This window comes from Oncorhynchus tshawytscha, linkage group LG14 (genome assembly GCF_018296145.1).
Source record: "Oncorhynchus tshawytscha isolate Ot180627B linkage group LG14, Otsh_v2.0, whole genome shotgun sequence".
Lineage (NCBI taxonomy): Eukaryota > Metazoa > Chordata > Actinopteri > Salmoniformes > Salmonidae > Oncorhynchus > Oncorhynchus tshawytscha.
The window spans coordinates 49329054-49345340 of record NC_056442.1 but is presented as its reverse complement, the minus strand read 5'-3'; the positions used below and the strand labels follow the sequence as shown (position 1 = coordinate 49345340).

Genomic DNA, 16287 nt, shown 5'->3' with positions numbered 1-16287 from the left:
AATATCTACATAAACTCATTATCAGCAACCATCACTCCTGTGTTCCAATGGCACGTTGTGTTAGCTGATCCAAGTTTATCATTTTAAAATGCTAAATGATCATTAGAAAAACATTTTGCAATTATTAGCACAGGTGAAAAGTGTTCTGATTAAAGAACCAATAAAACTGGCCTTCTTTAGACTAGTTAAGTATCTGGAGCATCAGCATTTGTGGGTTCGATTACAGGCTCAAAATGACCAGAAACAAAGAACTTTCTTCTGAAACTTGTCAGTCTATTCTTGTTCTGAGAAATGAAGGCTATTCCATGCAAGAAATTGCAGAGAAACTGAAAATCTCATACAACACTGTGTACTACTCCCTTGACAGAACAGCGCAAACTGTCTCTAACTAGAATAGAAAGAGGAGTGGGAGGCCCCTGTGCACAACTGAGCAAGAGGACAAGTACATTAGTGTCTAGTTTGAGAAACAGACGCCTCACAAGTCCTCAACTGGCAGCTTCATTAAAAAGTAACTGCAAAACACCAGTCTCAAGGTCAACAGTGAAGAGGCAACTCCGGGATGCTGTCCTTCTGTGTAAATAAACAGTACATGAGGTGACCAGTGTTCAATGACTTTCTAGGGTACATGGGGCATTAGTCTCAGGGTGCAGGGCACAGTACCAGGCAGGTAGTCAACAGTCTGATGGCCTAGAAGTACAGGTGTGCCAAGCTTGTATCATTATACTGAAGACGACTTTAACAAAGTCCTGAGTAAAGGAAATGAAAACTTATTTAAATGTGATATATACATATACACTGCTCAAAAAAATTAAGGGAACACTTAAACAACACAATGTTACTCCAAGTCAATCACACTTCTGTGAAATCAAACTGTCCACTTAGGAAGCAACACTGATTGACAATAAATTTCACATGCTGTTGTGCAAATGGAATAGACAACAGGTGGAAATTATAGGCAATTAGCAAGACACCCCCAATAAAGGAGTGGTTCTACAGGTGGTGACCACAGACCACTTCTCAGTTCCTATGCTTCCTGGCTGATGTTTTGGTCACTTTTGAATGCTGGCGGTGCTTTCACTCTAGTGGTAGCATGAGACGGAGTCTACAACCCACACAAGTGGCTCAGGTAGTGCAGCTCATCCAGAATGGCACATCAATGCGAGCTGTGGCAAGAAGGTTTGCTGTGTCTGTCAGCGTAGTGTCCAGAGCATGTAGGCGCTACCAGGAGACAGGCCAGTATTATGGGGTACTGTGATGTCATTATGGGGTATAGAGTGTAGATTGATGAGGGAAGATGGGGTATAGAGTGTAGATTGATGAGGGAAGAAAAACAATTTAATCTATTTTAGAGTAAGGCTGTAACCTAGAAAAATGTGGAAAAATACACATATAGTGCATTCGGAAAGTATCTGTGAGTTGTTTCATTAATCTCTGAAAATGACTATGCCTGCCAATGAGGGGCTGATGAGAGAGACAGATTAATTCATTTTTTTTTTTTTTACAATGTATATTGTATACATTGTTACTTTGGCACTTTGTTTTTCATGCCAATAAAACAGCTTGAGAGAGAGAAGGTCTGTATGATTTATCCAAGGTGATTTTTAAATAAACTGCCTTCACTATAATTTAATGACAAAACATTCCATTACTTTTTTCATCACAATCAACCTCAACTGTCCATCATCTGAGGTCTACACATGGGGATTTGGTTTCCATGGCAACAGACTGTATAGCACAATGTTTGTGTGTGGTATTGTGAGAGGAAATAAAGGTGTAGAAGTGAAAGAATCCCAGGGGCGTTTACACACACAACGCTTCTACTCCAAGGTCCGTGTTGGGTTCAGTTCCGTTATCAACCAGTCATGAATGGAAAAGTCCACATAGAAAATAATTTGAATTTATCTCCTGAAGTGGAGTTGAACACACATAAGGAGGTTGTAAACAATGTGTCAGAAACTGCACCTGTCAGAGGTAAAGCTGTAGATATTCTGATGCTAATCAGCAGCCTGAGTCTTTCAGATCAACATGAAGTGTTATGAGGATGGTTTGTGTCGTGAATAACTCTCCCCCGCTGCATTCAGAACGGTCTACATTCAGAAACATTTATGTGCAAAAAAACTTCATCAAAACACAACCAGTGGATATCTTTAATAAAAAAAACAGAAACACAATAAATTAATCACTAAAGCTAAACTGCTGTGTCAGGGATCAAACAAAGGCATTCAGGTGCCGACAGATTTGTTTAGATAACCTTTCTGCATTTCTTCTTGAAGGTTGCAATATAAACATTCAAAACAACGGAATGAACAAACCGGTTATTTGAACAAAAAAACAGAATGGAATGTCACTTAGAACCCGAGGTCAAGGAATGTGCTGATAAAACTGGCACTGCCAGAGGAAGTGTACACACACCCACACACATATACACACACCTACACACACCCACACACCCCCCACACACACACACACCCCACACACCCACACACACACACATACATACACACACACCCCCACACATACACACACCCACACACATATACACACACCCACACACACACATACACACACACACATACACACACACATATACATACACACACACACCCCCACACATACACACCCCCACACATACACATATACACACCCCCCACACATACACATATACACACACCCACACACATACACACCCACCCACACACATACACACCCCCATACATACACACACACACACACACCCACACACACACACACACACACACACACACACACACACACATACACACACACCCCCACACATACACACACACACACACCCCTGAACTGAATAAATACATTTGGCAGAGACTGCAGCATTAGGTGAAGGAGAGACTATGTATTATATGTATTATATATTGTGCTCAGTCTCCAGGGACACTGACGTACACAATGACAACAGTCACAGAAGGAATCAGAACATGAACATGGGAAAGGACATCAAACAAAGAACTCTGGAAGTAAAAGGGGCCATTTTGGATGAAATGGAAAGAAAACACGATCTATGGTTTACGTGTGTGAGAGAGAGAGAGAGAGAGGACTAAGACAGTGTAAAAATACAGTCATCTGTCTCTAATCTCTTGGAGCCATACTGTCACAAGCACATCATCCTTCCCCAGGGCATTTTCCTCTACTAAGAGGCTCTGCATTTCAGACCACTCTTCAGCCAGGCGATACCCGTGACTCACACACACACCTCTCAACAGCTAACGGTTTAATTCTGCTCGCCCTAATGTTTAAATCACAGCCTTAATAAAACTAATTCTCTCCCTCCATCTCTCAGTGTTTTAATTGTTGTTAATAGAGCTTCAGTCTGTATGGACAGAGGAGTTGATGGTTGGTAATGAGGCCAGCTCCCCCAGTGGAATGACCATTATGACGCCTTAGAGGGGTTGCAGGAAGATCTTTGTTGTTTCTTTATCACGTGGAGGCAGTGACTGATCTTGTACTCTGAGAATGTTTCAAGATCTTTGATGCACCGTCTCGTGTGCGTGCGCACACACACACACACACACACAATCACAGACAGTGCAACAGATACACATTCTTTCCCTCAAATAAACACACATACACACCTATAATGCAGAAGATGATATAGTGATGACTGTGGATTATGTTTGGGGATGAATTGTTTGAAGAACAAGGTCCAAACAGAAATAGATCTAACCACGGGATAGTACAGTACAGGCACAGGGCACCAGGTCTGCAAATATTGCAGATATAAAACATTACACAAATTCCAACCACATCCTCAACCCTCTCCCTATTTTGGATGGGGTGTACAATTCTGGTTAGCAACATTTCTGGGGTTGGCTGTTGGTACGATTGGAACGTCGGGCAGAACGTTCCAAAGTCATTCCGCTGATCTGTCGGAGTGATTTAGGGAAGGAGAGGAGGGTAATATTTGTAGAAAGGTATAAAAACAATGTTTTTAACTGTCTCTGTATCCCGACATCTCATCCCTTCATCTGATGAATGAAGCAGGAGAAATAGAACAACACACAACGAAGCAGAACTTCACGGAAAAAGGAAAAGAAACAGCAAAGAATTTCAAATAAATAAGAATGTTGTCTTTAGGGAGGAGTGGAGACCTTGGGTCTGCTCGGGGGGGATATGTGTGTGTGCACATGTTTGTGTGTGTGGTTTGTGGTCATTCTAAGATTGTTTGTGTGGTTCTGTCTCTCCCTCTCTCTCTCTTCCTTCCCTGAAACTCATTTCACAATGATTGTACAGAGAAAAAGAGTTGCAGGAAGAGCTTTAAAAAAAGGACATTCTAATATGAATATAGAAAATAACACAGGCTTGGATACTGTATGAACACACACTTAAAGGTGTCATGTCCTTAACAGCCCCTCATCAATACCCCAGTGGACAAGGAATGTTGGGGGCTTGGACGATGATGGGGTGGTCATGAGCTGATAGTGGAGAGGGTGGGGTAAATTTGGGTTTTTGCTGGGTGGCAGCAGGGCACTGTTGGGGTTAGCAGGACCAGGGTTTGGGGGATGCATGGATGTTGGTGGCTAGGTTTGTATCAGGTTGGTATCTGGACGGATGGATGTTGGTGGCTAGGTTTGTATCAGGTTGGTATGTGGATGGATGGATGTTGGTGGCTAGGTTTGTATCAGGTTGGTATCTGGATGGATGGATGTTGGTGGCTAGGTTTGTATCAGGTTGGTATCTAGACGGATGGATGTTGGTGGCTAGGTTTGTATCAGGTTGGTATGTGGACGGATGGATGTTGGTGGCTAGGTTTGTAACATGTTGGTATGTGGATGGATGGATGTTGGTGACTAGGTTTGTAACATGTTGGTATGTGGATGACGGATGGATGTTGGTGACTAGGTTTGTATCAGGTTGGTATGTGGATGATGGATGGATGTTGGTGACTAGGTTTATATCAGGTTGGTATGTGGATGATGGATGGATGTTGGTGACTAGGTTTGTAACATGTTGGTATGGGGATGATGGATGGATGTTGGTGACTAGGTTTGTATCAGGTTGGTATGTGGACAGATGGATGTTGGTGACTAGGTTTGTATCAGGTTGGTATGTGGACGGATGGATGTTGGTGACTAGGTTTGTAACATGTTGGTATGTGGATGGATGGATGTTGGTGACTAGGTTTGTAACATGTTGGTATGTGGATGGATGGATGTTGGTGACTAGGTTTGTAACATGTTGGTATGTGGATGGATGGATGTTGGTGACTAGGTTTGTAACATGTTGGTATGTGGATGGATGGATGTTGGTGACTAGGTTTGTAACATGTTGGTATGTGGACGGATGGATGTTGGTGACTAGGTTTGTAACATGTTGTTATGGGGATGGATGGATGTTGGTGACTAGGTTTGTAACATGTTGGTATGTGGATGGATGGATGTTGGTGACTAGGTTTGTAACATGTTGGTATGTGGACGGATGGATGTTGGTGACTAGGTTTGTAACATGTTGGTATGTGGATGGATGGATGTTGGTGACTAGGTTTGTAACATGTTGGTATGTGGATGGATGGATGTTGGTGACTAGGTTCGTATCAGGTTGGTATGTGGATGACGGATGGATGTTGGTGACTAGGTTTGTAACATGTTGGTATGTGGATGGATGGATGTTGGTGACTAGGTTTGTATCAGGTTGGTATGTGGATGACAGATGGATGTTGGTGACTAGGTTTGTATCAGGTTGGTATGTGGATGACAGATGGATGTTGGTGACTAGGTTTGTATCAGGTTGTTATGGGGATGGATGGATGTTGGTGACTAGGTTTGTATCAGGTTGTTATGGGGATGGATGGCAGGGGAGCGATACAAATAGAGATATGGAGATATAAACAGCAGTTAATCCCAGAGCTGGGTCCCCCTGTCCCATTGTCTCTCAACGGGGTGGTCTGGAGGGACAAACACAGTCACAGCGCTCGTGGTGCAAGAGATGGACCTCCTCTAGGACCCAGCGGACACGAGCTGTCCGACGCCGTGAAAAACCTCCCACCTCAGGAGCATACTTCAACACCTAGAGAGGAGAGGGGGAGGAATAGTGAGTGAGGAAGAGGGAAAGAGAGAGAAGGAAGGAGAAGGAGAGAGAGAGGTCGGGGAGAAGGCAAGGACAGAGAAAATGACTTGGATGGAAAACAATGAGATGCTTGTTGGCTTGCTGCCATCTTGACCAATAGTTAACCCCTGTCCTCCCTCCTGTATCAAACCTCATAACAGCTATATTCACAGTCTGTTCTCTCACACACACATACACAGGAGGAGGGCACTTAATCCTCCGGTTAGAGGTGAGCCAGCAACCGACTATTTCCAGTTCGACTCTGGGGATCTGACAGAAAAAATCTGGCAGTTAGTGAGCTGGCAAACGGAGGGTTGCTGGTCTCAAATCTATTGCTGGTCGTGTGCCCTTGAGCAAGGCACTAAACCCCCATAACACCTGCTTCACAGGCCCAGTGTGGCAGCCCCGTGTCCCAACCTCTATATGCATGTGTGTCTTTCAAAGGGGTTGCCTGTTCACCCTGCTATCATCCAGAAGGCGAGGTGCTTCAAAGCTGGGACCGACAGACTGAAAAACAGCTTCTATCTCAAGGCCATCAGACTGTTAAGCAGCCATCACTAACATAGAGAGGCTGCTGCCAACATACATACTCAAATCTCTAGTCACTTCAATAAATGGACTTAATAGAGGTATCAATAGTCACCTTAAATAACACCACTTTAATAATGTTTACATACAGTGCCTTGCGAAAGTATTCAGCCCCCTTGATCTTTGCGACCTTTTGCCACATTTCAGGCTTCAAACATAAAGATATAAAACTGTATTTTTTTGTGAAGAATCAACAACAAGTGGGACACAATCATGAAGTGGAACGACATTTATTGGATATTTCAAACTTTTTTAACAAATCAAAAACTGAAAAATTGGGCGTGCAAAATTATTCAGCCCCCTTAAGTTAATACTTTGTAGCGCCACCTTTTGCTGCGATTACAGCTGTAAGTCGCTTGGGGTATGTCTCTATCAGTTTTGCACATCGAGAGACTGAAATTTTTTCCCATTCCTCCTTGCAAAACAGCTCGAGCTCAGTGAGGTTGGATGGAGAGCATTTGTGAACAGCAGTTTTCAGTTCTTTCCACAGATTCTCGATTGGATTCAGGTCTGGACTTTGACTTGGCCATTCTAACACCTGGATATGTTTATTTTTGAACCATTCCATTGTAGATTTTGCTTTATGTTTTGGATCATTGTCTTGTTGGAAGACGAATCTCCGTCCCAGTCTCAGGTCTTTTGCAGACTCCATCAGGTTTTCTTCCAGAATGGTTCTGTATTTGGCTCCATCCATCTTTCCATCAATTTTAACCATCTTCCCTGTCCATGCTGAAGAAAAGCAGGCCCAAACCATGATGCTGCCACCACCATGTTTGACAGTGGGGATGGTGCGTTCAGGGTGATGAGCTGTGTTGCTTTTACGCCAAACATAACGTTTTGCATTGTTGCCAAAAAGTTCAATTTTGGTTTCATCTGACCAGAGCACCGTCTTCCACATGTTTGGTGTGTCTCCCAGGTGGCTTGTGGCAAACTTTAAACAACACTTTTTAAGGATATCTTTAAGAAATGGCTTTCCTCTTGCCACTCTTCCATAAAGGCCAGATTTGTGCAATATACGACTGATTGTTGTCCTATGGACAGAGTCTCCCACCTCAGCTGTAGATCTCTGCAGTTCATCCAGAGTGATCATGGGCCTCTTGGCTGCATCTCTGATCAGTCTTCTCCTTGTATGAGCTGAAAGTTTAGAGGGACGGCCAGGTCTTGGTAGATTTGCAGTGGTCTGATACTCCTTCCATTTCAATATTATCGCTTGCACAGTGCTCCTTGGGATGTTTAAAGCTTGGGAAATCTTTTTGTATCCAAATCCGGCTTTAAACTTCTTCACAACAGTATCTCGGACCTGCCTGGTGTGTTCCTTGTTCTTCATGATGCTCTCTGCGCTTTTAACGGACCTCTGAGACTATCACAGTGCAGGTGCATTTATACGGAGACTTGATTACACACAGGTGGATTGTATTTATCATCATTAGTCATTTAGGTCAACATTGGATCATTCAGAGATCCTCACTGAACTTCTGGAGAGAGTTTGCTGCACTGAAAGTAAAGGGGCTGAATAATTTTGCACGCCCAATTTTTCAGTTTTTGATTTGTTAAAAAAGTTTGAAATATCCAATAAATGTCGTTCCACTTCATGATTGTGTCCCACTTGTTGTTGATTCTTCACAAAAAAATACAGTTTTATATCTTTATGTTTGAAGCCTGAAATGTGGCAAAAGGTCGCAATGTTCAAGGGGGCCGAATACTTTCGCAAGGCACTGTATCTTACATTAGACAGCTCATATGTATATACTGTATTCTATACCATCTACTGCATATTGCTTATGCTGCCCGGACATCGCTCATCCATATATTTATATTAACATATTCTCATTCATTCCTTACATTTATGTGTATAAGGTAATTGTTTTGTAATTGTTATATATTACTGCACAGTCGGAACTAGAAGCACAAACATTTCGCTACACTCGCATTAACATCTGCTAACCATGTGTAGGTGACATTTGATTTGAGGTAAAGCAGACCTTGTGTAGAGTGATCTTATTCTGGCAACGTGTTAAAGGGAAGCTACAGTCACCGACACACAGTCATACAGACACCAACACACAGTTATACAGACACCAACACACTGTCATACAGACACCAACATGCAGTCATACAGACACCAACACGCAGTCATACAGACACCAACACGCAGTCATACAGACACCAACACGCAGTCATACAGACACCAACACGCAGTCATACAGACACCAACACGCAGTCATACAGACACCAAGACGCAGTCATACAGACACCAAGACGCAGTCATACAGACACCAAGACGCAGTCATACAGACACCAACACGCAGTCATACAGACACCAACACGCAGTCATACAGACACCAACACGCAGTCATACAGACACCAACACGCAGTCATACAGACACCAACACGCAGTCATACAGACACCAACACGCAGTCATACAGACACCAACACGCAGTCATACAGACACCAACATGCAGTCATACAGACACCAACACACAGTCATACAGACACCAACACACAGTCATACAGACACCAACACACAGTCATACAGACACCAACACACAGTCATACAGACACCAACACACAGTCATACAGACACCAACACACAGTCATACAGACACACCCCGGCACAAAGACACACCCCGGCACACAGACACACCGCGGCACACAGACACACACCGGCACACACCGGCACACAGACACACACCGGCACACAGACACACACCGGCACACAGACACACACCGGCACACACCGGCACACAGACACACACCGGCACACAGACACACACCGGCACACAGACACACACCGGCACACAGACACACACCGGCACACAGACACACACCGTCACACACCGGCACACAGACACACACCTTCACACAGACACACACCGTCACACACCGGCACACAGACACACACCTTCACACAGACACACACCGGCACACAGACACACACCGTCACACAGACACACACCGGCACACAGACACACACCGGCACACAGACACACACCGGCACACAGACACACACCGGCACACCTCAAACTGGATTCCTGCAGCATAACCAGAGAAGCAGCATAAAGAGGCAGATGCGTCCAGACAACGTGTCCATGACAGAATGGAGAGAGAAGACAGAAGAGGTGTAAAGGAGGGAGAGAAAGACTGGTGCTGCAGTGCTGTCTGATTGTTGATGCAGTCCTAGGCCCACAGTCGCTCTCCCTCTCTCTGGGATTATACTGTAGCCGGGAGGCTGAGGGATTTTCCCTCTGGTTTATAATAAGAAACATGAAGTGTTCAGTGTCAGTGGGCCTGATAAATGTGTGTACAGTGTGTACGAGTGTGTCTGTACAGTGTGTAGAGTGTGTCTGTATAGTGTGTACAGTGTGTCTGTACAGTGTGTAGTGTGTCTGTACAGTGTGTCTGTACAGTGTGTAGAGTGTGTTTGTACAGTGTGTAGAGTGTGTCTGTACAGTGTGTAGTGTGTCTGTACAGTGTGTAGAGTGTGTCTGTACAGTGTGTAGTGTGTCTGTACAGTGTGTACAGTGTGTCTGTACAGTGTGTCTGTACAGTGTGTAGTGTGTCTGTACAGTGTGTACAGTGTGTCTGTACAGTGTTTTTGTACAGTGTGTACAGTGTGTATGTGAGGGTGTCCAGCCCGTCCTAATAAGAGCAGAGTCCTAGCCAAATGGAAAAATAAGGAAACATGAACAAAGAGCTGAGGTACAGCTATGGGTACAGGTACAGCTGCAGGTACAGCTTTGGGTACAGGTACAGCTACAGCTACAGCTACGGGTACAGGTATAGCTGCAGGTACAGCAATGGTACAGGTACAGCTGCAGGTACAGCTATGGGTACAGGTACAGCTACAGCTACGGGTACAGGTATAGCTGCAGGTACAGCAATGGTACAGGTACAGCTGCAGGTACAGCTATGGGTACAGGTATAGCTGCAGGTACAGCAATGGTACAGGTACAGCTGCAGGTACAGCTATGGGTACAGGTACAGCTACAGCTACGGGTACAGGTGCAGGTACAGCTGCAGGTAGAGGTGCAGGCAGAGCTGCGAGTACAGGTGCAGGTACAGGTGAAGGTACAGCTGCAGGTACAGGTACAGCTGCAGGTACAGGTGCAGGTAGAGCTGCGAGTACAGGTGCAGGTACAGGTGCAGGTACAGGTACAGCTGCAGGTACAGGTGCAGGCAGAGCTGCGAGTACAGGTGCAGGTACAGGTGAAGGTACAGCTGCAGGTACAGGTACAGCTGCAGGTGCAGGCAGAGCTGCGAGTACAGGTGCAGGTACAGGTGCAGGTACAGGTATAGCTGCAGGTACAGGTGCAGGCACAGCTGCAGGTACAAGTACAGGCACAGCTGCAGGTACAGGTATAGCTGCAGGTACAGGTGCAGGCACAGCTGCAGGTACAGGTGCAGGTACAAGTACAGGTGCAGCTGCAGGTACAGGCACAGCTGCAGGTACAAGTGCAGCTGCATGTACAAGTACAGGTACAGCTGCAGGTACAGGTACAGGCACAGCTGCAGGTCCAGGTATAGCTGCAGGTACAGGTGCAGGCACATCTGCAGGTACAGGTATAGCTACAGGTACAGGTGCAGGTGTAGCTGCAGGTACAGCTGCAGGTACAGGTGCAGGCACAGCTGCAGGTACAGGCACAGCTGCAGGTTCAGGTGCAGGCACAGCTGCAGGTACAGGCGCAGGCACACCTGCAGGTACAGGCACAGGCACAGCTGCAGGTTCAGGTACAGCTGCAGGTTCAGGCATAGCTGCAGGTACAGGTACAGCTGCAGGTACAGGCACAGTTGCAGGTGCAGGCACAGCTGCAGGTACAAGTACAGGCACAGCTGCAGGTACAGGTATAGCTACAGGCACAGCTGCAGGTTCAGGCATAGCTGCAGGTACAGGTACAGCTGCAGGTACAGGCACAGTTGCAGGTGCAGGCACAGCTGCAGGTACAAGTACAGGCACAGCTGCAGGTACAGGTATAGCTACAGGTACAGGTGCAGGCACAGCTGCAGGTACAGGCACAGCTGCAGGTACAGCTGCAGGCACAGGTACAGGCACAGGTACAGGTATAGGCACAGCTGCAGGTACAGGAATAGCTACAGGTACAGGCGCAGGCACAGCTGCAGGCACAGGTACAGCTGCAGGTACAGCTGCAGGTGCAGGTACAGGTAAAGCTGCAGGTACAGCTGCAGGTATAAGTACAGGTGCAGGCACAGCTGCAGGTACAGCTGCAGGTACAAGTGCAGGTACAGGTGCAGGCACAGCTGCAGGTACAAGTACAGATGCAGGCACAGCTGCAGGTACAGGTGCAGGCACAGCTGCAGGTACAAGTACAGGTGCAGGCACAGCTGCAGGTACAAGTGCAGGCACAGCTGCAGGTACAGCTGCAGGTATAGGTACAGGTATAGCTGCAGGTACAGGTACAGACACAGCTGCAGGTACAGGTACAGGTATAGCTGCAGGCACAGCTGCAGGTACAAGTACAGGTACAGCTGCAGGTACAGTTGCAGGCACAGGTACAGCTGCAGGTACAGGCACAGCTGCAGGTTCAGGTACAGCTGCAGGTTCAGGCATAGCTGCAGGTACAGGTACAGCTGCAGGTACAGGCACAGCTGCAGGTACAGGCACAGCTGCAGGTTCAGGTACAGCTGCAGGTTCAGGCATAGCTGCAGGTACAGGTACAGCTGCAGGTACAGGCACAGTTGCAGGTGCAGGCACAGCTGCAGGTACAAGTACAGGCACAGCTGCAGGTACAGGTATAGCTACAGGTACAGGTGCAGGTTCAGCTACAGGCACAGCTGCAGGTTCAGGCATAGCTGCAGGTACAGGTACAGCTGCAGGTACAGGCACAGTTGCAGGTGCAGGCACAGCTGCAGGTACAAGTACAGGCACAGCTGCAGGTACAAGTACAGGCACAGCTGCAGGTACAGGTATAGCTACAGGTACAGGTGCAGGCACAGCTGCAGGTACAGGCACAGCTGCAGGTACAGCTGCAGGCACAGGTACAGGCACAGGTATAGCTGCAGGTACAGGTGCAGGCACAGCTGCAGGTACAGGAATAGCTACAGGTGAAGGTGCAGGCACAGCTGCAGGTTCAGGCACAGCTGCAGGCACAGGTACAGCTGCAGGTACAGCTGCAGGTGCAGGTACAGGTAAAGCTGCAGGTACAGCTGCAGGTACAAGTACAGGTGCAGGCACAGCTGCAGGTACAGCTGCAGGTACAAGTACAGGTGCAGGCACAGCTGCAGGTACAGCTGCAGGTACAAGTGCAGGTGCAGGTACAGGTGCAGGCACAGCTGCAGGTACAGGTGCAGGCACAGCTGCAGGTACAAGTACAGGTGCAGGCACAGCTGCAGGTACAGGTGCAGGCACAGCTGCAGGTACAAGTACAGGTGCAGGCACAGCTGCAGGTACAAGTGCAGGCACAGCTGCAGGTACAGGCACAGCTGCAGGTATAGGTACAGGTATAGCTGCAGGTACAGGTACAGACACAGCTGCAGGTACAGGTACAGGTATAGCTGCAGGCACAGCTGCAGGTACAGTTGCAGGCACAGGTACAGCTGCAGGTACAGGCACAGCTGCAGGTTCAGGTACAGCTGCAGGTTCAGGCATAGCTGCAGGTACAGGTACAGCTGCAGGTACAGGCACAGTTGCAGGTGCAGGCACAGCTGCAGGTACAAGTACAGGCACAGCTGCAGGTACAGGTATAGCTACAGGTACAGGTGCAGGTTCAGTTACAGGCACAGCTGCAGGTTCAGGCATAGCTGCAGGTACAGGTACAGCTGCAGGTGCAGGCACAGCTGCAGGTGCAGGCACAGCTGCAGGTACAAGTACAGGCACAGCTGCAGGTACAGGTATAGCTGCAGGTTCAGGCATAGCTGCAGGTACAGGTACAGCTGCAGGTACAGGCACAGTTGCAGGTGCAGGCACAGCTGCAGGTACAAGTACAGGCACAGCTGCAGGTACAGGTATAGCTACAGGTACAGGTGCAGGTTCAGCTACAGGCACAGCTGCAGGTTCAGGCATAGCTGCAGGTACAGGTACAGCTGCAGGTACAGGCACAGTTGCAGGTGCAGGCACAGCTGCAGGTACAAGTACAGGCACACCTGCAGGTACAGGTATAGCTACAGGTACAGGTGCAGGCACAGCTGCAGGTACAGGCACAGCTGCAGGTACAGGCGCAGGCACAGCTGCAGGTACAGGAATAGCTACAGATACAGGCGCAGGCACAGCTGCAGGTTCAGGCACAGCTGCAGGCACAGGTACAGCTGCAGGTACAGCTGCAGGTGCAGGTACAGGTAAAGCTGCAGGTACAGCTGCAGGTACAAGTACAGGTGCAGGCACAGCTGCAGGTACAGCTGCAGGTACAAGTGCAGGTGCAGGTACAGCTGCAGGTACAGGTGCAGGCACAGCTGCAGGTACAAGTACAGGTGCAGGTACAGGTGCAGGCACAGCTGCAGGTACAAGTACAGGTGCAGGCACAGCTGCAGGTACAAGTGCAGGCACAGCTGCAGGTACAGGTACAGCTGCAGGCACAGCTACAGGCACAGCTGCAGGTACAGGTACAGCTGCAGGCACAGCTACAGGTACAGCTGCAGGTACAGCTGCAGGTACAGGTACAGCTACAGGCACAGCTGCAGGTACAGGTACAGCTGAAGGTACAGCTGCAGGTACAGCTGCAGGTACAGGTACAGCTGCAGGTACACGTACAGCTGCAGGTACAGCTATAGGCACAGCTGCAGGTACAGGTGCAGGTACATCTGCAGGTACAGGTACAGCTACAGGCACAGCTGCAGGTACAGCTGCAGGTACAGGTACAGCTGCAGGCACAGCTGCAGGTACAGCTGCAGGTACAGCTGCAGGTACAGGTACAGCTGCAGGTACAGGTACAGCTGCAGGTACAGCTACAGGCACAGCTGCAGGTACAGGTACAGCTACAGGCACAGCTGCAGGTACAGCTGCAGGTACAGGTACAGGCACAGCTGCAGGTACAGGTACAGCTGCAGGTACAGCTACAGGCACAGCTGCAGGTACAGGTACAGCTACAGGCACAGCTGCAGGTACAGCTGCAGGTACAGGTACAGCTGCAGGCACAGCTGCAGGTACAGGTACAGCTGCAGGTACAGCTGCAGGTACAGGTACAGCTATAGGCACAGCTGCAGGTGCAGGTACAGGCACAGCTGCAGGTACAGGTACAGCTGCAGGCACAGCTACAGGCACAGCTGCAGGTACAGGTACAGCTGCAGGCACAGCTACAGGCACAGCTGCAGGTACAGGTACAGCTGCAGGCACAGCTGCAGGTACAGGTACAGCTACAGGCACAGCTGCAGGTACAGGTACAGCTGCAGGTACAGCTGCAGGTACAGCTGCAGGTACAGGTACAGCTGCAGGTACACGTACAGCTGCAGGTACAGCTGCAGGTACAGGTACAGCTATAGGCACAGCTGCAGGTACAGGTGCAGGTACAGCTGCAGGTACAGCTGCAGGCACAGCTGCAGGTACAGGCGTAGCTGCAGGTACAGGTGCAGGCACATCTGCAGGTACAGGTATAGCTACAGGTACAGGTGCAGGCGTAGCTGCAGATACAGGTGCAGGCACAGCTGCAGGTACAGGTACAGGCGCAGGAACAGCTGCAGGTACAGGTACAGGCACAGCTGCAGGTTCAGGTACAGCTGCAGGTTCAGGCATAGCTGCAGGTACAGGTACAGCTGCAGATACAGGCACAGTTGCAGGTGCAGGCACAGCTGCAGGTACAAGTACAGGCACAGCTGCAGGTACAGGTATAGCTACAGGTACAGGTGCAGGCACAGCTGCAGGTATAGGCACAGCTGCAGGTACAGGCACAGGTATAGCTGCAGGTACAGGTGCAGGCACAGCTGCAGGTACAGGTACAGGTGCAGGCACAGCTGCAGGTTCAGGCACAGCTGCAGGCACAGGTACAGCTGCAGCTGCAGGTACAGCTGCAGGTACAGGTAAAGCTGCAGGTACAGCTGCAGGTACAAGTACAGGTGCAAGCACAGCTGCAGGTACAAGTACAGGTGCAGGCACAGCTGCAGGTACAGGTGCAGCTGCAGGTACAGGCACAGCTGCAGGTACAAGTACAGCTGCAGGTACAGGCACAGCTGCAGGTACAGGCACAGGTATAGCTGCAGGTACAGGTACAGCTGCAGGTACAGGCACAGCTGCAGGTACAGGTACAGGTATAGCTGCAGGCACAGCTGCAGGTACAAGTACAGGTACAGCTGCAGGTACAGTTGCAGGTACAGCTGCAGGTACAGGTATAGCTGCAGGTACAGCTGCAGGTACAGGCACAGCTGAAGGTACAGGTACAGGTATAGCTGCAGGCACAGCTGCAGGTACAAGTACAGGTACAGCTGCAGGTACAGTTGCAGGTACAGCTGCAGGTACAAGTACAGGTACAGCTGCAGGTACAGGTGCAGGTGCAGGTACAAGTACAGGTACAAGTACAGGTACAGGTGCAGGTACAGCTGCATGTACAGCTGCAGGTACAAGTACAGGTACAGCTGCAGGTACAAGTACAGGTACAGCTGCAGGTACAAGTACAGGTATAGGTGCAGGTACAGCTGCATGTATAGCTGCAGGTACAGGTACAGCTGCAGGTGCAGGC

General features: G+C 48.6%; 1 protein-coding gene across 1 annotated transcript in view; it reads right to left on the bottom strand.

The window, feature by feature from the left end:
• Window positions 1–5568: 5568 nt before the first annotated feature.
• pdgfd (platelet derived growth factor d) overlaps window positions 5569–16287 on the bottom strand; it is an 86976-nt gene continuing 76257 nt past the window's right edge. Inside the window, exon 7 of the mRNA XM_042297611.1 lies at window positions 5569–6039. Within this exon, the coding sequence (XP_042153545.1) occupies window positions 5905–6039 (135 nt within the window). The 3' untranslated portion in view covers window positions 5569–5904. The remainder of the gene's footprint in view (window positions 6040–16287) is intronic.